This window comes from Battus philenor, unplaced genomic scaffold, assembly GCF_028537555.1.
Source record: "Battus philenor isolate CCGP_79_NKW_IND1 unplaced genomic scaffold, ilBatPhil1.0.hap1 SCAF_20, whole genome shotgun sequence".
NCBI lineage: Eukaryota > Metazoa > Arthropoda > Insecta > Lepidoptera > Papilionidae > Battus > Battus philenor.
This window is the reverse complement of record NW_027181683.1, coordinates 3,512,635-3,534,789: the sequence shown is the minus strand read 5'-3', so window position 1 is coordinate 3,534,789 and position 22,155 is coordinate 3,512,635. Positions and strand designations below refer to the sequence as shown.

Below are 22,155 nucleotides of genomic sequence, written 5' to 3'. Positions count from 1 at the left end.
GAAAGCTACTTTCATGGAACTGATATAAAACCAATACAATTATTTAAGAATTTTAAGGTATAATAGGCGATCTCTATTTACCAAAACATAAAAATATTTATTGATATTTAGGTAAAATACCTTTGTATTACTTTTTTTGTAAGAAACAATGTAATGAAAAAATTGCTTTAATTAAGATTTTTTCATTTAATAGTTGTTTTGTTTTTGATAATAAAAAGATTTTAATACTTTTGGTTACCATTATTAACTAAATATAGTTAAATAGTAACCAAAGAATTAGATATTTTAGCAGCTTACAGATTTTGAATCAAGTTTGTAATATATGTTGTACTTTTTAGGTTTTCATAATAGTTGACATATGATTTTGACACTGACTTATTTTTGTTGATGTTCGGTATTTTTCATACAGTTTTATCAACGCAGTTGTAAAGATTTTTATAAAATAATTGTACTAGATTGTGGTGATTTGTGTTCAATGCGTACATATTAGTGCTTACTCTGTTAATATATTAATGTGTGGCAATGATTGGATATATAATTTTAAGTTATCTTCTAACTTGCAGAACATTTTGTGAAGGACAAAAAGCAGCTGTGTTTGCAAATGTGACTCATAAAAATTTTATTTATAATACGTAGGTATACTTGTTTATTCGTTTTAATTTTGTGTATTATATTTAACATTGCTTAATATTTTAATTTCTGCCAAAGGCCTAGATGTTATTCAGATCAAATAATTTCGTCCACAAAAACGTATTATTATTAAAAAATATATTATTAAATACAAACAGTTTCATGGTAAGATAATAGCAGTTATAATAGATAGCTTTAAATATAGACCATTACTATTTTCTTTGCATATAAGTTCTGTTACATATTTCTGCTTGATATTGCTTTAAAACTCTTATTATTGTTTAGTCTAATCAGAATAATTATAAATTTATCTAGTATATATTTGTATATGATTAGATTGTCCATAAGATATACTATTGTCAATACACTGTGAGTACTTTTCACATTTATATTATAATAATTCCATGTAAGATAATACATAAATATTTTTTGTAATCCAATTACAACAACTGGATGAGCTATTGTTTAACACTCTTAAGCACTATCATTGGGTTGCCAAAGGCTATTTAAAGTGACCATTTAATCCATATTCTCCTTTAGTGTCCTATTATTGCTCTATAAAACATCTGCATAAGTGACTTAAAAGCAAGAAAGCCTCAACCAAGATTTATGAGTATGCCCCCAGGCGCTTCTGTAAATAGGTTTAGGCTAAGCACCTAAAAAATTATGTCATTTTAAAACCAGTGCAGAAGTCACTGGCATTTGACAATGAAAAAAATATAAAGTGAAGATGACTTAGGCCTTCTAGTAGAACACGTTACAGGTGGAGAGCATCAAGCCTCCATCATTGATTTTAAGAAAGATGTTAATCTGCCTTATTGGTGAACATACTACAATTAATTTTCTGGTCTGTGGTCTCCACTGCTTAACTGAACATACTTGATGGATTTTTGTTAATGAAGATGACCTATTTCAGATACTACTATGATACAATAGTAAGGGTTACAGTGAATGATACAACTTTGCAGGTGCTTGACTTTAATGAGGTGAGTTTGATACTTAGTTTTATTGTACCAGATAATATGCCTATAAATTTATATGTTTATTTCAAATAATTGACTTCAAAAATTTTGTTATGGGTATTGTATTAGCTTTGCCTCTGCTAGAATGGAAGTCTCTTGTGATAATGACCCATAATTGACCATGCAATCAATGCAGACAGGTGGAATTAACATATATTTTGGATCTGATTTAGATTCCTCATATTTTCCTGAATTATAGGACACATTATTTATTTCTTCTAATAATTTACAGAAAGTCATTTGGTGAATAATGTTGATTGTCACTAATTCAAATTCTCCACCATTTAATTGATTATTAGAACAACAATTATGTGTTCAGGCTTTTACAATTTTTTTAACATTGCAAAATCCCTCATGGGATATGTTAAAGGTGCAGCTCTGTTATTAGAGTTATGCTCGACTTCTACAGGCAAAGACACTCACTAATCTTCAAAACCTTGACATAGGGTAGACCTTGTGCTAAATTCAACTCCAACATTTAACAATAAATTATTCTATTGTATTATATATATAATACATATATCCCATGCGCCTTTTGGCCCATTTTGGGGCATTGTTCTGTTTTTACTCCTACCATGTTCTCTCAAACCACTGAATGTTAACTGTTAGATAATACAAGGTCATTGCATCATTAGTCAAGCGTTTTCAAAATTCAAATTATTACATATTAAAAAATATTATTGTCTACTATCTGTTTCTGCAGACTTTGTACTACCAAAAATCTGAATAAAATATGTACCTATTTCAGATATCTGACAAGTGGCATGGTTATCCTACTCGTGTCCATGTTGCATTAAATGATAGTCTTGATGGAGAGTATCCTATTTTTATTACAGCAACACAGCAAAAAGGTGAGTGAAATATAGTTAAGCAGTAAAGGAAGCTGTTGTTTGGTTTATATTGCACATGGGAGTTGTATAGAAATTGCAAAGAATTGTCAAGCTTTATGCAAAAAAACTAAATGGTGCCTTACATTTTTGCCCCAGCCCAGGGTATCATGGAGACTATCATAGAACATATCTTAATAAAAACAATAGAGAATACCGCTTTGATAACTGAGGTGAACTTTTAGTGAAATTCAAAAATTTCTATTTATTTCAAATCTTACTACAGCATAAGTCAGAATCTTACACTGTTAGTAATTAAATTTTTATGTTAATTTATTATAAGAAACTTGTTAATGTTTTCCGAATTTGTTATTTTACTAATTTGTTTGTCTTTAAAGTAGGGCACTCTTTCGCCAAGGTGTCGTAAATAGAAAAATAACCAAAAATATTAAATGAACAACAATAATTTCTTAATTTGATTGTAATAAAAAATGTTACTTTAATATTGTTGCGTCATCATATGTATGTATGTATATTAAAGATAAATTCTTATTAAATGGTAATATGGAAGTTTGCCTGTCGGAATAAAAGCCTTTTTAATTTTTTATCCATAATGCATACCTATTGTTTTGTTATTTTACTGTATTACCCTGGATAACAAATTCAATTTTAACGTCAAAAGCGATAAAAAAAGGCGGTCTTCATACTAGATTAGTAGTATGAAGCAGCTCGAGCCGAGGTTTCCCAGGGAGCTTCGCTACATTAAAACAAGTCTTAGGGAAGGTGAACTTTGCGCCCTGCCACCTCAAACCGGCAGAATCTGATAATGCCATTTGGGCAGCAGTGAGAGTCCAGCCAAAAAATAACTTTCTAGGTGAATAATAAAGAGTCAAATAAGTATGCAATTAAAATTAAAACTTTTTTTTCTTTACATGACAGAAAATAGTTTTTTGATTAATTCACAATTAGATAAATAATTTATAGGCTTCAAAGGAGTATTAACCTAGATTCCAACAAATTCAAAATCTACCCCTGTACACTACGGGACACCCTTAGACACTTTTTCTTAAGATAGTTACACAATTAAATAATCTCAATAGTAAAAATAAACCTACCTCCTAAATGTGCACGTGAAATTGTCAAGAAAATACATTTATTTGTTGAAAAATGAGGTTTTTTATGACGTTAACAAATACTTGTTGGTATGAATAGCTTCAATAGCTTAGTGGTGACAGCAATAAAGATTTTTTCATATAGCCTGATTTTTGTGGCATGATATTATAGGCCAATACCATTGAATTCATCACTTTTTTCAGGTGTTTCATCATGGGAATTACCACTGGTGGTTGCGACAAAAAATGCTGTGCTTCAGTTTGATGACATGGCCAGGACTTTGTGCCCACATGATGCTGGACCCAGTATGTATATTTAAAGTTTAAGGAATAGAGAATCTTAGGTGTATAGAGAATCCCTATTCTAACTAAAGTAAATAAACACAAGTTGACTATTGTTTGAAGCTGTTACGGAGAGCTTAGATTGACGAAGTTATATGGCTATTTCTACATCTGCCAGAATAGTAACGTGAAGGTTTCTAACATGGCGTAGGAGTTATAGCCCTGCATATAAGTCGTTACTTGAAGTCCGTCATATGACAGAGAAACGAAAAAAATTTTTTTTCTTTATTTAGACAGTAACATCAGACCAGCCAGACTGGCAATTGGACGAAAAAAATTTCTACTGTGGCAGCTACAAAGCCATAGAAAAGAAGTGAATTGAATATTATTCATTTAATTGCGTTAATTCTTGATAGTTTGACATTTAGAAATAATAAGTTTAGATACTATATGCTAAAATATTAACACATAAATATTAAAAAAAAATTGTTATTTATCCCATTTTAAATAACTTACACCTATTGTATTTACTATCGCTAATATTACAACGCTGTATTCACAATATTGACGGCTATAATGTCATTTGTTAACGAAAAAATACGAAAAAATAATGTTGCCAGAAATTAAAACGAATTTTTAAGATAAGTGACTTCTAAGCATGAGGCCAACGACGTGATTATCTTCTGAAATTTCAAACGATCTTTGCATTGCTGCCCATTCCAAAAATGTGCTAATTTTGGTAGATCGTCGATCGCTGGAAGTTATTAGCCTTTTGCATTTCTGTAGAAAAAAAAAAAGAAATAAAAAGATTCAATTTGTAAGCAAAAAGCTTCTAAACTTTTTTTTTAAATGAACTATACAAACACCCCATTCAAGCTTCTTCACCTATAACCAATCATTCAGTTTACATGGGCCTGTACATATGTTTTTTGTCCAACAGATATAACCTCTGAAAATCGTCCAATGATTCAGATTACTACTTCGAATCCTCGCAACACTTCCGTCGACATCAAGCTGCGACGCGTAACCGATTTCTACGTCGAGCTTAATAAGGTTCTTTATTTTTATTTATATTTATACCAATATGTATATATATTATGCTAAATCTCCTTTGAACCTATGCGTGCTCGGAGAGGAAAATATGGCGGAAAATTGTGAGTATTGTGCCACAATCCACATGATGATGTCTGCTCTGACAATAGCATATATTTAAGAAGAGAAATAAAAATTTTTACAATGCCCGGCGATAAATATTGCACATCGAGGAAAGAGACAATCGGCTTATTTCGGCTTCGTAGAGCATTATCTCTGTCCCGCACTACTTATGTGAAGTTTTGTCATGTGCGACGACACGAAGTTAGCCGATTGTATCTTTCCAAAGGTCGTTGTGCAATATTTATCGCTGGGTACTATAATGTATTGCTTAGTATATGTTAATTTATTATAACTTATTTGATTCGCACAGGAGGTGAAACTAAACGTGACGCCGAGTACACCAAAGTACTACTATTTCTCCTTCGACAAAGACCCTTTGAATGCGTCACATAGTATTGACAAAGCCATATTACCAAGGTATTTATATATTATACTCAATCAAATATTCATCGCTATGATTTTAGCTATAAAACGTCAATTGCTTGACATAGGTCTCCTTCCAGTGAAAGAGACTTGTATCCAGTGTCTCCTTAGAAGGTCGTTAGTCCAACTTGTCGACGGACGACCTTCTAATTGCCAATCTTTCGGGCAATACCAGCTACCTTTATTCGTATACAATGCGATTAAAATAAGAATAGGACGGGCTCTCGGCTAACTTCACTCATATAAGTACGGTCAGCATTAAATATATAAAATAAAAAAATAATAATAATTGTTTTTGTTGATTGTTTAATTTGTTCTACAATGAGCAAAAGAGGTAGTGTTTTACATCGGCGAGCTCGAGAGATTATCAGCAATGTTGATAAGTACTTCGAGGAAGAGAAAAAACGTGCCATTATGTTATTGGACCAGTTAAAACAAGATTGTACCAGAGCCAGATGGCAATATTCATATATCGCGTGATGTATTTGGAAGTTTCATTAAGCATTTGGAAACTGCTTCGAAGATAACCGAGCGAGTGACTTTAGCCACTGGTATTATTTTTTAACATAGCTTTTTTTGCACACTATACCAAGTTCCCGTTTTGACGTCACAACATGGCGCAAGCCGGTCCTATTCTTATTTTAATAGCATTGTACGTATTTCGTCATTCCTGATTCGATCTCGTAGAGAAATCTCGAACATTGCCCTCACAATGACCCATCGAGCAACTGTGAGCTTGCAAATGAGGCTTAGATTGAAAGACCACGTTTCTGTGATGGTAACACCTTGACAACGCACATTGGTCTTAGAATTTTGTATTAAATCACCGAGGCATATTCAATTATTAGTCGCGTTAAAGATCTGCGGAGCGCCTAAAATTAATTACTCTCTCAGCAGCTGGCGCGATAGTAGATTGTCTGTACGAACGACAAGTATTTGGTTATGTGACAAAATATCCGCACCGGCAGCGTATGCAGCTATTGCGTTGGTAACTAACAAATTAATGACCTTGATCATGCAATTATTGACACGATAATGTAAAAGAAATGTACGACGCCTGAAGGCATTGTTCGCTGTGAGAAAGCCTATATAGCCGAGCGCCGGAAGGCGCTGTTCGGCAAGAATAACTGTCTGTAGTCGAGCGCCAAAAGGCGCTTATCGCAGCGAAAGGGTTAAATTTCTTAACAATTTAATTTTTAATTGACTTCTATTACAATCATCCTTTCACTTTATTACAATGGTTGAAAGATTAAAGCATTTGTTTTTGTCGTACACATATATTTTATATTAAAATAAAATTAAAATTGGGAAATTTATTAGTCTCGCTTTCAAATGTGATCATTATCTTTATTATATTCGTCTAGGTACGAACTAGACCAAATACTTAAGTTTAACATTACATTTTAGGTTCAACTACACCATACCCAAGAGTGTGATGGTGACGATCGAGTCTGATGATGATCTGTGTGCGATTGTATCTATACAAAACAATTCGGTGAGTGACTAGTTGAATAAAAAAAAAAACTATATTAAGGTAGTTCAGAGAAAGGAAGTTTGAATGTACCATTTAAGACTTTATAATGTGTAGTTAATATATAACACGTATCAATAAATTAAACGCTCTCTCTTTATCTCTCTCTCTCTTCCTCTCTCTTTATCTCTCACTCTCTTTCTCTTGTTCCCTTTTTGTATTTATTCGTAATATTATTTACGTAGGATCATTTACAGTGACATGTGAACGTCATAAAAGAGACGCGGGAAGACCTAAACTTCATAGAAAATTAAAAGAGATTTAGCTTTTCTATAATGACGTCAATACAAGCTACGAAGATTCATAAATAATCTGTGGTAAAGTTTGAGGGCTTTATAAGGTCGCTTTAAGTCCAAGGCCATAGGTAGTGGTTCACTTCGCGCACGCCTGACTACGCCTTTGTTAATAGTGACCACATAGCACGGGCGTAGCTATAGATTTATTTTTTAGGGTAGAAAAATAAACGATGTTTGGTTATAGATGTAAAAACTTTACAGGGGTGAATGTATAGCTCATTTGTTAAAAAAAAAATATTTTATATTGCAATGCCAAAGGTCCAAAACAGGAAGTACAGATAGTAAACAGTTATTAATTTTAATTAAATAGCAATTCGTATTTTGCATACATTAATGAGTTACAATACTCGGCGATAAATATTGCACATCCGCTTCGAAGAGCATTGTTTCTGTCGCACGAAATACCGACTGACAAAACGTCACCTAGGTATTGTGGGACAGAGATAGTGCACTATGAAACCGAAATAAACCGATTGTCTCTTTCCAAAGGTCGATGTGCAATATTTATCGCCGGGTACTGTACACATACATCCCTTTAAAGCTTTTACACCTTACATTAACCACCTGTATATATCGAAATGGGCAAAATTTATGTCAACCTCGGTTTTTCAATAATAGAAAAAAATTAAACAGCATTATATTCCGCACCTTTATTTTTAAAGAGAAAGTTAAAAGAGGGGTCTCTTAAGGTAAGTGGTCCTCATAATATAAGAGGAATAATTATATTTTTCTTTGTAATACCAGTGTCCGGTTTTCGACAATGAGAAGGACATGTTATATCAAGGATATCATCTCACTATGATGACAAAAGGAGGGATCAGTATCACGGTAAGTTACATTCCAATGTTGTCTCATATTCATTTGTTTTGTGCATGCTATTGTCTTTGAACGTTTATATGATGATAGCTTTTATTTGATAGTAAATGATTCTATTAACAACAATACTATCCTATCCAGGCTTTTGAATTTCCAAAATTTTGAGTAATATTTAGATTCCTCTGGATTATTTATACGATATAACATATAACTTCCTTGGAGAGCTGAAAACAAGGATCTGACAGAATTTCTTTTTTAGCTCGATCTACAACGGTCACGTAATTTATTTGAGCCTAATGTATTTTATTTGTAAATTAAAACAGTTTCTCTGGTTACAAACGGTGAAAAAAAATAAAATAAATAATAAATAAAAAGTTTTGCTAGGGTACTAATTTTTAAAAAGGCGGTACTGCCTTCTTAGAGGTCCACGTGGGGGTGGTAGTGAGCCCAAAGTCAAATGTAGTGTACTGTAGTACAGACAAATGGAGTGTTTTGTGAAATACGCCTTATCAAATAGATAAAAACCTTGGACTTCTGCTTAAAAGGTTTCTTTGTATGAAAACAGTATTTCTAGAGTTATAAAATACTATTTTCATAAAAAGAAACCTTTTATGCAGGTGTCTAAGACTTTTATTATTTGCCTTTATTACATTAAATAAACTAGATTTTTTTCTATGGAGTTTTTATTCTTAAAGATGGAAAAGTTAGAAAAGCTTCAAACATTTAAACAGTTTCCAGATGTATTGAATAAAATGGTAACTTTTCTTTTTACAGCAATCAATGTTCCCGGTAGGATTTTACATCGTGTTTATAGTGAAGGAGAACAATGCGGATTGCACGGGTGCCGGTGGACTGGACAGCGTGAGCTTGGAGGACTGGATCGATGACGGCCGGGTCAAGAATTTTAGGTAAAAAAACCTATACTCTAGTCCGTGACATGTTCGCATGAGTAGCGTCTAGTGAAACATTGTATTTTAAGTGTAAATACAATATTTCTCTGAACGCTATGCATGCGAAAATGTCAGAGATAAAAAGTTGTTTACAGTGGGACTGCGACCTTTGCGTAATGTTTAAAAATTACATGTGCAAAAACATGAATCAAACACTGTGTTTTTAAGTATTTATTCAGCAATATATATGTACGGACAATCGACTGACTTTGTGTAGCGAAGCGCACGGTTAGTCAATTGACTTTCTGTATTAATTACTAACTTGAATAATTCTAATCATTTCCTTATAATTATTATAAAAACTTATTTGTGACTTTAACAGTGCTAACGTCAATCGTTTTTAAAGCATTTTCTGAGATACTTTTTTTTTCATACCCCTTTTTATTCATTAACCCTTCTTTGCATGGTGATGGAAATTTCCATCATAACATTTAGTCAACAAAAAAAGATACTAAAAACCCTTGTAACGTAAATTTGTTGTTGCTCGCAACTTTTTAAGCGACTATTGCGTACAACAAAACGCGGTTGTCGAAAAATAGCAAAGGTCACTGTGAATTACCAGACCTAGAACTTGTTATTCTGCTGTTTGTTGAGACTGGAAGAAAGGAGCGAGATTTGAAATTGTTTTATGGAAATAAACGGAGATATAAAATACAATAAAAAATGAAAATGAGTGGAAAAAAGGTTTGTTTTCATGTTTTTGTTATTTTATGTACAATTTATATCAAAAAACTATAAATGAATTTCTTAAAACGTTGTGATAGAAATTTACATCACTATGCAGTAACTTCACTTGTAATGTATGGGAAATTTTTTTTGTAAATGTTTATTTTATGTTGTTTTTTGGGGAAACTTGAATGAAAGAGATATTGCAGATTATCTTTGTAAGTTATAAGGCGGTTGGCTTTAAGAAGATGGTCTTAATGACCAAGATTCCGATGATGAAAACCACGATGCTGATGAAATTATAAGTGTTGCAGGAGGAGAATGATGATGACGATGTGGATGAAACTGCTGACGTTGAACCTCCTCTTGTAAAACCAGACGATCAAGAACCCTCTCACACATCAAATTCATCTAATTTGCAGTCTTCATCCAGTTTTCCATTTGACAAAAGAAACTTGATTTGGAAAAAAAGGAATCTGGTGTGTGACACAGATAAAATTACTTTCTTGGGGAGTTCTGCTGCTTCAGGTGGTCTATCACACCTAGAAACTCCATATCAATGTTTTAACCATTTTATCGCTGAAGATTTTATCAAAACATTACTAAAGGAGACAAATTTATACAAAAAACAGAGTAATCCCAGTTCATCTATATAATTTACAGAATATGATTTGTATAAGTTCTTTGGTATATTATTATACATGCCAGTAATCAAATTTCCTAGCACAAGATCATACTGGTATACATACTGATATTACTTGTCCGTTTATTGTCCAAGAATACAATAAACATATGGGAGGAGTAGATCTCATGGATAGCTTTTTGGGCAGAAATCATATAAAAATGGGGTCTAAAAAGTGGTATTTGCGTATTTTTTTCATATATTTGATCTTGCTATTATAAACTCTTGGATTGTTTATAAAAAAAATGCTCAAGAAAGTGATGAACCTAAAAAGAGTCTGCTTACAATGGGCCAATTCAGAAATGAATTGTCCTTTGTGCTATGCAACAAAGGAACCACCAAAGCAGCTAAAAGAGGGCGTCCTGGTACCAGTGTACTAGAAGAAGAATTACAATCAAAAAAAGAAAAGGTTCTCCAGCTCCACCACCTCCAAAAGACATAAGAAAAGATGGTGCTGAACATTGACCAAAAGTATATTCTACAATTTCGCGTAATAAATGTGGCGTCAATTGGTGCTTAAATAAAATAATTATTGTTTTTTTGAATTATCACTAAAAAAAGAAGACTAAGTAAACAACTTTTTTTATTTATTTAGTACCGGGCTAAATATGTGAAACTGCATGATGATGTAAATTTCCATCATATTGTTTTTTACATAATACATATTTTTATTCACACTAGGATTTTTTTTAATATTTTTCCTTTAATCTAGAGTATTAATTACATCACCCTGATTTATTTAAAAAAAAATAGTAAAAATCATGCAAAGAAGGGTTAAAAAGAGGCGTATTAAGTTGTTTTGATGACCTATGTCATGATTGTTATCACATAATATCGCGTTAAATGCACGTAGTAACGAATTGTACGAATAGTAGAATGTGTAAAAGTCATGGGCCGCCTGTATAAGAAAAAAAATCAATTCATTCTCATTATAGAGTTGGTACAAAATAATTGTTACTCGAGTTTCTTTTTCTTAAGCTCTATGATTATTGCTGTTCCAACGTCGCCGACCTTCATCTACAAGGCGTGTGGACAATCTTGTAAAGGTAGTGAGACCCTGGATGCAGGCTATGTCGTGTTCGTATTTTATTTTTTGGTATAAAATTGTAACAGCGACCTCTTTCACTGAAAATTAAACAGTCAAGTACTTAAACACAAGTTTAAGTATAACACACGATTGTTTCCTCTAGGTTCCGCGTAGTACCAGCCTTAACCTACACGGAGTACATCGGCGGTGTTCTGGCAGCATTCGCTTTGGTGGTGCTCGTCGCCGTCTTCGCACCGCTTCTTACATTCATTCGCTGCTATTTTTACGGCAAGTACTCTAATTTTTAAGTTCTTCTGGTACCTATTTATTTCAAGTACGCACACCAATAGTTATAAATCTTTAATATGTCCCAATAGTACAAACCGAATACCTTCAACGAATATCTCAACAATAAGAATAAATGCTTATAAAGCTTGAAAAATATTGAAAACATTTAAATTGTGAGTAGTGATTAAAAATGGTCTATTTATCTCTCCGTAGAAGAAGTGCCTGTGGTGGAGGAGGAACCCGGTCCATCTTCAGCTTACAGTGCAGCATCGAGTGAGACGAGGCCGATTGTGCACAGTGACTCCGGTATCAATTTATATATTTTTTTACTGCTTTAGACCTTTAACCACAAAACTATTTATATGTAAAAACGTGGTGTTGACGTGAAGATAAATCTATCAAGATTAAAAAAATGTTACTCTATATGTAGTCCAAAGCTATTCTTAAGATTTTCTTTATTTTACTGAAAGATTTTATAATTGTTGTAAAAGCTTTGAAGGGGTGAATGTATAGGTCATTTGCTGTCCATTAATGTATGGCACATCCTATCTAATAATCAAAGGTTTCACAAACAATTAATGATGTAATGATGGTGTAGTAAGAAAAAGTGTTTTTAAAATTATGATTATTACATATTATTTATTGTTTACTATCTGTCGTTGCAGACTTTGTACTGCCAGAAGTTATTATTCTATCGCATTCCAACAGAAAAAATAAAATAAAGTAACTTTTCAGAGTGATAGCTTTATACCAGGTAATTGAAAATAGGTGTAAAAGTTTTAGATTTTGCGCTAAAAAAGCTATAAAATCACCCTCTTTAAAGCTTTTATTCCTATAACAATCACTCTGTTTATAATTTCTGTAAATTAGGTTATTTAAAGACAAATATAATTGCAAATGTTACTATTTAATCTAAGCAGGTCGTTAAAAAATGTAAAATAACTATATATTGCTTAGATTCGGAGCCAGAGCTGGAACCGGAAAAGGAGATAGTGTTGCCAGCAGTTCAGATCGTTCTCCACCCTCCGCTTACCTTGGCGGAATTGAGCCGGGCTAAACCAGCTGCCCATAGTCGTCGCTCCGACAGGTGAGGGAGAATAGTTTGAAGGGAAGTTTGGTGTCTGGCATTATTATGAATTAATAGCATAAAAGCGTTTACCCCGAATGTATAACTGTCGCATAAGTCTGGCGTACAATCAGAGGATGCAATATGGAGTAGATATGATGAAGTGGTTGAACGAAATATTATCTTAAAAAGTGGACTTTGTTATGGCGTCGTTAAGACAGATTAAAAGAATTACTTTTTTTATTCAAAAACTGTTATGTATACCTGAGAAAAAAATCAGAGATGATAAACGTAAATGTAAAACAAGGGTACAGACGCTAATGGCTGTAGAACATAGATCCTAATAATAAAAAAAACTCCTTGTACACTCCTTTCTTATAATAAATGTTGAATATATTCCCGAAACCGTCAAACAGTCTGAAAATACGATATAAATAAAATGGTTTGTAATTAGAGTGATAGATTGATATTTTATTTTTATTTTTATTTATATTGAAATTCTTTTCAGGTACTTCTGGAGCGCGCTGACGGTAGCGGTGGTGTACGCTCTGCCGGTTGTTCAGCTTTTGTCGACTTACCAGAGAGTAAGTAACAATATTGTGCATGAAATTACTAATGATATTTGACCTTTTACCGTTGACAGATACAATATAAAGTAAGAGTATTTTGCAGGATTTTGTTAGAATTAATTTAGTGCAGCTGTGGTGCTGCATCAAATGTTATGCAAAGCTGTAAAGGCCACAAATTAAACAGTTGGCTGCTAAGGTTGTAAAGTTTTGGATTGGAGGTGATGTACCAGCAAACACAGCGGAAGACACTAGATGCTGGCCGCTTCCTACTGGTCCTATTTTTTTTATATCTTACAAAAATTCTTTCCCCCATCTTGTTTTCGGGACACGGATATACATCTTCGTACTTTCACCTTCCTTGTCTCATCCTTCACAATTTCTCTCTTTATTCCCGCTTTCATCCTTCATATATATCAAAACCATGTAACGGGAAGTGTGGAGGGGGCTTGGAGGCGATGCGTAAATGTAATATGGGTGAACGCTGTATGCTGAATGATAGAAAATATAGGGATGAAAGTCCTATCGGAAATCCATTTGGAAGCCCAATGTCCACCAGTGGTCGTGGTACTGCTAAAATGATTATGATCAAGTAAGGTATACTATGGTGCAGCACATTTCGTATTACTCATAACAAAGCCCGAAGCGGAGACGTAACTGATGCTGTTATCCTGATAATCGGTCTCGCAGAGAACTGGTTAAAGTAAGCTTATTTTACAGATGGTCTACCAAACCGGAAACCAAGACCTGTGCTACTACAATTTCCTATGCGCCCATCCACTTGGCCTGCTGTCCGACTTCAACCACGTGTACTCTAACGTGGGATACGTGGTCCTGGGGTTGGTGTTCATGGCGCAGACCTGGTGGCGTCAGATCAAGTTGAGAAATCATCCCAAGGTATATAACTTAACTCTACTGACAAACTTATACGGAATAATATTAATTTAAATATTTTAAGAACTCGGAAAAGGTATTCAGGCACCCTTTGTGGGTACGTAAAAATTATATGTTGGAAGTACAGAGAAGTTAAATTATATGACCATGATTGTAATGTATATCTAAAAAAAATAATTTCATATAAACATTATAATGAATAAGTTGCAGGAGTTAAATAATAAGCTTTATTGACAATATTTTTAGGAATACATATGACGTTACTAATTGATAGGCACTTGTAAATAGAAAGTTGAACTAATGGGTAAGCAAAAAAATTAAAATGAATATTCAAGGAGGATATAAATTTATTATTTTTTTTTTATAAAATCGCCAGACTATTTAATGAAAATGCACATTTTATATAATTGTTTAGTGATAACGAGATAAGGATGTGTCTTCATGTACCTGTCGTTTCCATAGTGTAAACGCATTCTTTTTTTCATTCTGTATCTCTTTGCGCTACGATTATGCGTGTTTTCAGATTGATTTCTATTTAATTTGTAACTTGTTTATTTCCCTAACAACGATTGCAAAAAGATACATACCAAAGACACCAGCAAATACACACGGGAAGACAATTATTAATTATTTTAAATTAAAATTTTTATATGAAGTTGCGTAATAACAATTAAAAAGTAGTCTCTTGTAAACACATCTTCAATTTACTTTAGATTCGTTGAGGCCCACCACAAACATCTGTCTCTTTCACATACTTACGAAAGTGCAGTTGGAAGACCATTGTCCGTGGGATAAAAGATCTAAGTATAAATTATTTCTTTTAATGTTCATGTTTTTTTTTGACAGGAGCTGGGCATTCCTCAACACCACGGTCTGTTCTATTCTATGGGACTGGCGTTGACGATGGAGGGTCTGCTCTCTGCATGTTACCATCTCTGTCCAAATAAAATGAATTTCCAATTTGGTGAGTCTAATTACAAAGCAGGGTAGAAATCAGTTTATTATAATACGCTATAACTGAATTATATATATATAAATAAATAAATATATTGTTCGATAGTGCCACCAAAAGCGCTGTGCCGCTCCTTAGGAAATCTATAAAGGGGCCGGGGAAATAAGAGCATAAGCACCGTCGTGGAGCGGCTAGTACCCTCCCTCCCCCTCTTGGCGCGCATATTAGCGCGGTACAGTGTACCGCATTGTGCCTGTTCGGTAGAGACTGGCCAGCAGTCTCTCTAATAAAGGCTTGGCAAAAGGAATGTAACAGTACTATTCGAATAACATTTACATATTATTAACTGTTTTTTTACTTTCAAGCACAAATAGCGATATTAGCTAATAATGTTTTGTTTTTTTTTTAAATACGGTCATCAACAGACTCGTCGTTCATGTACGTGATTGCCGTTTTGGTGATGGTGAAGCTTTATCAGAACCGGCATCCTGATGTCAATGCCAACGCTCACTCCACCTTCATGCTCATTGCGGTGGCCATGTTTATAGGTAAGTAATCGTCTGCGTAACCCCCCCAGTAGGTAGACCGAGGACATGGTCAAGAGGAGTAGTCATACTGAGAAGGCCCAAGCCTTGCATTAAGCGTCTATCGGCTGACATGATGATGGGTCATCAGCCTGAATGTAACTCAGGTACATGTGTTAAATCACTTTCTACCTCTTGCGATTCTATGCTGTCCTTACTGTTTTTTTAGGCTTCTCCACAACTGCTAAGCCCATGTGAATCGAGAACGCTCTACATCTTTTGGGACCATAGTTTAATATATTACGTAAATTAAAATTTGAAAAAACTATACCTATCTAAATGTGAACTTTTAAGCCCTAGTTTCAGTTTTCTTTCCAAATTATTAGTCATTGAGAACAGGCAGCAAATCTCAAGAACCTATAATTTGAACCTTTGGTGAGAAATTTATGATAGCGCAATTTAAACGACTAGTGGCGCCATCTATAAATTCCTTAGAGAACCATTTTTAGTGTCGACATGAAAATATAATAATTTTGAACAAACAAAATAACACTGAAATTGGTCTTAAATGGATAACAATTTAAATAAAATGAAATAGGAACAAGTTTCTCTATGTTCACATTTGATTTTCGTTTCTTTCTAGGTTATTTCGGTATCACGTACCCGAGCCTGTACTTTTGGATTTTGTTCACCATTTTACATCTCACGGTGTGTTTCGTGCTTACAATGAAGATCTATTACGTCGGCCGCTTCAAAGTCGGTAAGGGTTTTTTAGTTTTATGTTTTAATATAACAGTTTTTCCTAAAGTTCACAGAGAATAATTTGACTTTAAATTAATAGATATGAGTTTGTAATCTGTGGATTAGCGCTGCTATATACATCTATGAACACTCGAATATAAATCACAGTTTACTCTATGATACTACCTAGTCTAGTCCTTGCCTATACAGTACGTACGGGTTTAAAATGCATTGAATTATATTAGTCCCTACGTTTGAAAGTATCCGTTGATATAATTAATGTGGTTTTACGTGTCTAGGTCTAGCCTAGCAAACGATAATGTTTCGCTGCATTTTTAATGCAAACGAGCTATGGTCTTACTATTGTGAAGCTATTCCTATGGTCGCGCTTGAATTTGTCAACAACTGTATCAATTACATTTAAACTTTATTTATGTGTTTTTTTAAAAGTTTTCATTAAAAAAAAATACTTAAAACCTTGAAACATTACGAAGAACATAATGACTGTTGAAACTACGCGTATTTGAGGGTTCACTGTGAATTTCGCTTGTTTGATAGTTCGCTAGGAACATTGCGTGTTTGACAGTTCGCTATGAACTTTGCGCGTTTGTATGTTCGCTATGAACATTGCGTGTTTGACAGTTCGCTAGGAACTTTGTGCGTTTGACAGTTTGCTAGGACCATTGCGTGTTTGACAGTTCGCAATGAACTTTACGCGTTTGACAGTTCGCTAGGAACTTTGCGCGTTTGACAGTTCGCTAGGAACTTTGCGCGTTTGACAGTTCGCTATGAACTTCGCGTGTTTGACAGTTCGATTGTCAGTTGACGCGCTGCAAATTTATATTGTCGTTTAACATTTGACATTTTGTGTTTTGCGTCAGTTAGCATTTATTGATAAACAAAGTTAATTTACTATATGTTATGATATGTGACGATTATGATTGAATCAAATGTCATACTAGTATATATTTAACATTAGTCAATAAATAAAGTGTTTATTCTTAAATTTGTTACATTAATTTATTTTTCTTGAATCATCATCATTATTATTATTTTATCCGTAGAACGCTTACTGCTTGACATTGGCTCGAAGCGGTTTGAAGCAGTCTGCAGCCAATGTCTTTCGGCTACCTTAATAAGATCATCCCACGCTGCATTTATCGATCCATAGTCTATACTCCAAAACCATAATCTCGGTTGGAATGATACAGGCCAGAAACTTCTGCCAGTATATATTTTTCAGGGATAGATAGTATATAATAAATGGCAATAAAGGTTAAAAATATCGTGTAATAATAATGTATATAATATATTAGTTTTGGATTGTTTGTAAATCTATATGATTTAATGTTAATTTAGAATGCTCGATACCAAAACGCGCGTGGATCGCTTTGCGATCGCACGGCCGACGCGCGTTTCTTCCTCGGTATACGGCGCGTGCGGTTCTTCTGGCCGTTGCTAACCTCGCCAACTGGGCCCTGGCAGCATATGGGTGAGTTACATTTACTTCTTTTTATTCTCCATAAAATTAGTAACTGTTAGGCTGGCAACTTTGTACGTATCTGGCAATAATTTTAAAAAGTTTATTTACCTAAACTTGTGAATATTTCCTGTCAATAATATCTTTAAGTGATAATAAAGCAGAGTTACTGCTATGTAAAGGATATTGTGAAATTGACCAGAAAAGGCATCAATTTGTTGCGAGCTCAACAAACGCGTTTGGAACTCTCATACCTTTAAAATAAAGGATGCTAATGTAGGGGAGTTCAAGTTGATTCTAATTTCTTTTAACTTGTGATCTCTGCTATTCTTTCAATGACATACATAATTTTAAATCATTCTGTGTGTAATAATATGAATAAAAGAATAAATATTTATTTAAATGTTATGTCCAATAATTAGGACATCATTGACAAGTTCACACTTGTTCAACGAGCAATGGAGACGGCAATGCTCAGGATTTCTCTATGAGATCGATTCTAGAATGTAGAGATTTGAAGACGAAAGAAAGTAAATGACATAGCCTAGTGGATCGGCAAGTTGAAATGGCAATGGGCAGGTCGCGCGCAGAACAGACGACCGTTGGTGCCTTTACGTTCTGCACAGGAGACCAAGGATCTAAAGCGCAGTGTAAAATGTCCACTGGTAGACGGGATGCAGGCCCAACCGGCTTTCTTGAAAATTTATCGGGGAGGCCCATATTTAGCTGTGAACGTCCCACGGCAGAAGTGATGATGATAAGTTAGTTGTAGTTACATAGCTTAGGATAAGAAACAGATATAAGGAACATTTATTTAATATTCAGAACACCAACTACGTGTTTTAATGACTTGTAGCTACTCCTTTAAATTAAAACTGAACTACTTTACGGGTTAAAAGGACGATATGAATGTATCTCTGAGCAAACTACGACTACATTATAATAATAAGTATAAGTTTTTTTTATGCATTCTATTACTTTGATGAGATAAATAATAAAAAATACTTGTAATGTACACTTTAGAGCTTAAGCAGAGACACTGTTACTAATAAATTTTATATCTGTATTTAACTGGTCACTGTTAACTCTGCTTTCTAATTATGAACAATTTTATTGGTTAGGTCGTGGTTAGAACAGCTGTTACTGATGATTCACTGTATTAATGTATTAATATTACCCGAATGGACTATAGGCAAATATATATGTTTATCACAGCGGGAACTTGTCACTTAAAAATTATGGTATAACTCTACAGAATGTACGAACACAACAAAGACTTCGCTCGACATCTGCTTGCGATTTTAATGGGAAACGCGATTCTGTATATGCTGAGCTACGTGCTCATGAAGCTGCTGCACCGGGAGTCCATACCCGTGTACGTGTATGTGCAACTTGCGCTGGCGCATGCTTCTTGGGTGCTGGCACTTTTGCTGTTTCTAGACGCGCGGACGAAGTGGTCGGTGAGTATTTCACATGGTTCATTTCATAAAAAACCCTCAAGATGATACGTGACATCTAGAGACCAATGAAGAGGATAGTGCTCGTAATTTCGCTGCGAGACCGAATTAGAAATAAGATCCGCAGATGGACTAAAGTCATCGATAGCTTCATGAATTTCCCGTATGACGTGGCAGTGGACGGTGCTAATCGCACGTGCAACTGATGGCAGCTGCGACCAAAAAGTTCTAAAGTTGTGATCACCGATAGACGCGGCTTGAGTATACCGTCTATTAGTTGCACCGACAACACAGTCAATGTCGCGAGAAATCGTTGGACGCGAACAGCTCACGACCAGCCATCGTGGCGATCTTTGAGGTAGGGCGTCTTTCGGCTGACTTCATAATGATTATATTTTAACTATAGTCCTACCGAAACCGCTAGCCAGCTAATGCGTTTTTAATGTTCAAGACAGGAAACTTTTTAATGAAAGATTTTCGGTGTTCAAGAAAAATCAAGGGCTTGTTTTATTTTAAACATAAACATTTAATCCAGATTAAAAACACTCTTAATGATCGATATTATATTAAAGAAGTGTCATATTTTCCCTCTTCATAATAATACTTAAAAATTTCTGAGTTACTTTTAAGTTTTTATTATGCTATCTAAACCAACGCGACACAAATAGTATAATCAAAGAGATTTTACTTCAGCTCTTTACACATGAAATACGAAAAGAAAATATCTGTTCTATTAAAATAAGTATATGTTTAACATTCGCAGATCGTTAGAAGTATGCAAAAGGTGTATTAGCTAATAAATATTGATGATTTTTCTTAAACAGATCGATTTTCTTAAAAACTGTTAATGTTGCATGTTGCCATATAAAATATTATATTTTTCCCAATTTTTGTAATAATATTCATTTGGTTGGATTTTTCGTAGGAAACACCGGCGCAGTCTCGTCAACACAATGCAGCTTGCACGGCGTTGCAACTACTGGACACCCACGATCTCTGGCACTTGGCCTCTTCTGCCGCTATGTTCCTAACCTTCAACGCACTTTTAGGTATTGACGACCCTCTGGTGAACACATCCAGGCATCTTATACCCGTATTTTAAACTCAGGCATTATAGTAATCTCCCTTAAAATATTACAGATTACTTCATTTTTTTAAGAAAACGCGTTGTAGTATTTTTTTTTGTAAAACCCCGTATAACCCGTTATGTACAAATGAACAGCTTTTCTTGCTAGATGCTTTTTTACCGAACATTTAATCAAAATTTTGTTTTGAACCAAATTTGTGCGATTTATTTAAATAAATAAAAACTTAAAATAATAGGAAAAAAATTTTATGAAAATAAAAGATGTCATTTAAAATAAGTTAAAAAATTACCAAAAAAAATGTTCATTATATGTTCTTTCGCTAATATAATACAATAAATAAATGCTACAAAAACTTATCTGACGCAATATGGAAAGTTACGCGAAATGAATTATGAATTGTTAAAATTGTTAATAGATTTCAGTACAAGATTAAAACTCGGGGAATCCCAATTCGTAGAAAACGTCTGTGATACGCAGGACATGGAATCGCGGTATACAAATAACGTGTTATACGGAGTTTGCGGGTATAGACAGCCATTGACGAAAACGGGCCTCACTATTTTTCCCGGTCTGATTTATTATTAGCAAAAAAAAACTTCAACTGATATTCGAAATTATTAAATTTCGAACGTGACGATGCATTATGACAGAACCACCGACATTGCGACTGACGTTGGGGTCAATCACCCCAAACCCCGCGTATTCAGCTGTCAAAAATAGTGAGACACGTCATTGCGAATGCATATATCTTTATACCTGTTATAACGCGAATATGTTGTAATAAATTGTTAAAAATATTTGCTCATACATAAGATCTTTTTAATAATCTATTCAATTTATCATTTACTAGTACTCTTAGTGTGTAAGTTTTACTATTTTTGGGAGCGTAAGCTTTTGACTCTTACAGCTTCATCTGACTCAGCGCGAGCTCAAATACAAATAAGTTTGCGTTTCATGCCAAAATTTATCTATATTGTAATGTGTCATTCTCTAAATAAAATAAAATTTCACGACGATTTAGATATTCCAAAACATCTCTTTCTTATAACATAAGTAAGTTTATTTTAATTATACCAAAAAGACTAGGTTAGCTATATCTGCTATTCCATATTTAAGCTCCTGTTTGCATGTTACTAAAATTATATAAAAATCTAATAGCACACGAACTTATAGTAAAATAGTGGTACCTGGATAATTATTTTTAGAATATGGGCAAATAAATAACAAAGCCGTTAAAAAACGGGACACTGAAATTATTATTTTTTATTTTTATACATGAACACAGTATAAAACTTTAGTTAATGAGATTAAAATTTGTGCTATTTAAATACAGAATTTTGTTAAACAAAAATAAAATATTTATTGTAAATTATTATAAATAAAGCTATGATTATAATGTGTGAAGGCTTTATTTTTTATTTTGTGTACATTTTTCAGTAAGAAATTTAAAAGTTTTTTTTTTAAAAAAGTTCTCGTTTGTGCATAGTATATTTTATAGAGTATATAAATAAATTAGTCCGAAAATTCGTTGAATCATTATTTTTCTATTACAATATAAAGTGTGTTAATCGTAACTGGGTTACGCTATGACGTCATTCAGCGTTTAAAACTGGGTTATCCAAGTTTGTAGGTCGCGCTTGTATTCATGAATGGCTTTTAGGGGCGGAAGATAACATTATT

General features: G+C 33.7%; 1 protein-coding gene across 1 annotated transcript; it reads left to right on the top strand.

Annotated features, from left to right (window-relative positions):
* The first annotated feature begins 441 nt into the window (after positions 1 to 441).
* Positions 442 to 20,493, top strand: LOC137922628 (SID1 transmembrane family member 1-like). The gene is made up of 20 exons (XM_068765608.1): positions 442 to 632; positions 1,547 to 1,616; positions 2,401 to 2,503; positions 3,796 to 3,897; positions 4,814 to 4,926; positions 5,339 to 5,445; positions 6,859 to 6,946; positions 8,023 to 8,106; positions 8,869 to 9,002; positions 11,583 to 11,707; positions 11,921 to 12,013; positions 12,665 to 12,794; positions 13,282 to 13,357; positions 14,060 to 14,236; positions 15,080 to 15,197; positions 15,611 to 15,733; positions 16,353 to 16,469; positions 17,810 to 17,942; positions 19,186 to 19,390; positions 20,313 to 20,493. The coding sequence occupies exons 1-20, from the start codon at positions 523 to 525 to the stop codon at positions 20,487 to 20,489; spliced, it is 2,385 nt and encodes a 794-aa protein (XP_068621709.1). The 5' UTR covers positions 442 to 522; the 3' UTR covers positions 20,490 to 20,493.
* Positions 20,494 to 22,155: the final 1,662 nt, after the last annotated feature.

Excerpts from the sequence above, each read along its gene's own strand:
- LOC137922628 (XM_068765608.1), top strand. The coding sequence starts at position 523 with ATGATTGGATATATAATTTTAAGTTATCTTCTAACTTGCAGAACATTT. Across the intron at positions 8,107-8,868 it reads AAGGAGGGATCAGTATCACG|CAATCAATGTTCCCGGTAGG; the intron begins GTAAGTTACATT and ends TTCTTTTTACAG. Across the intron at positions 12,014-12,664 it reads GATTGTGCACAGTGACTCCG|ATTCGGAGCCAGAGCTGGAA; the intron begins GTATCAATTTAT and ends TATATTGCTTAG.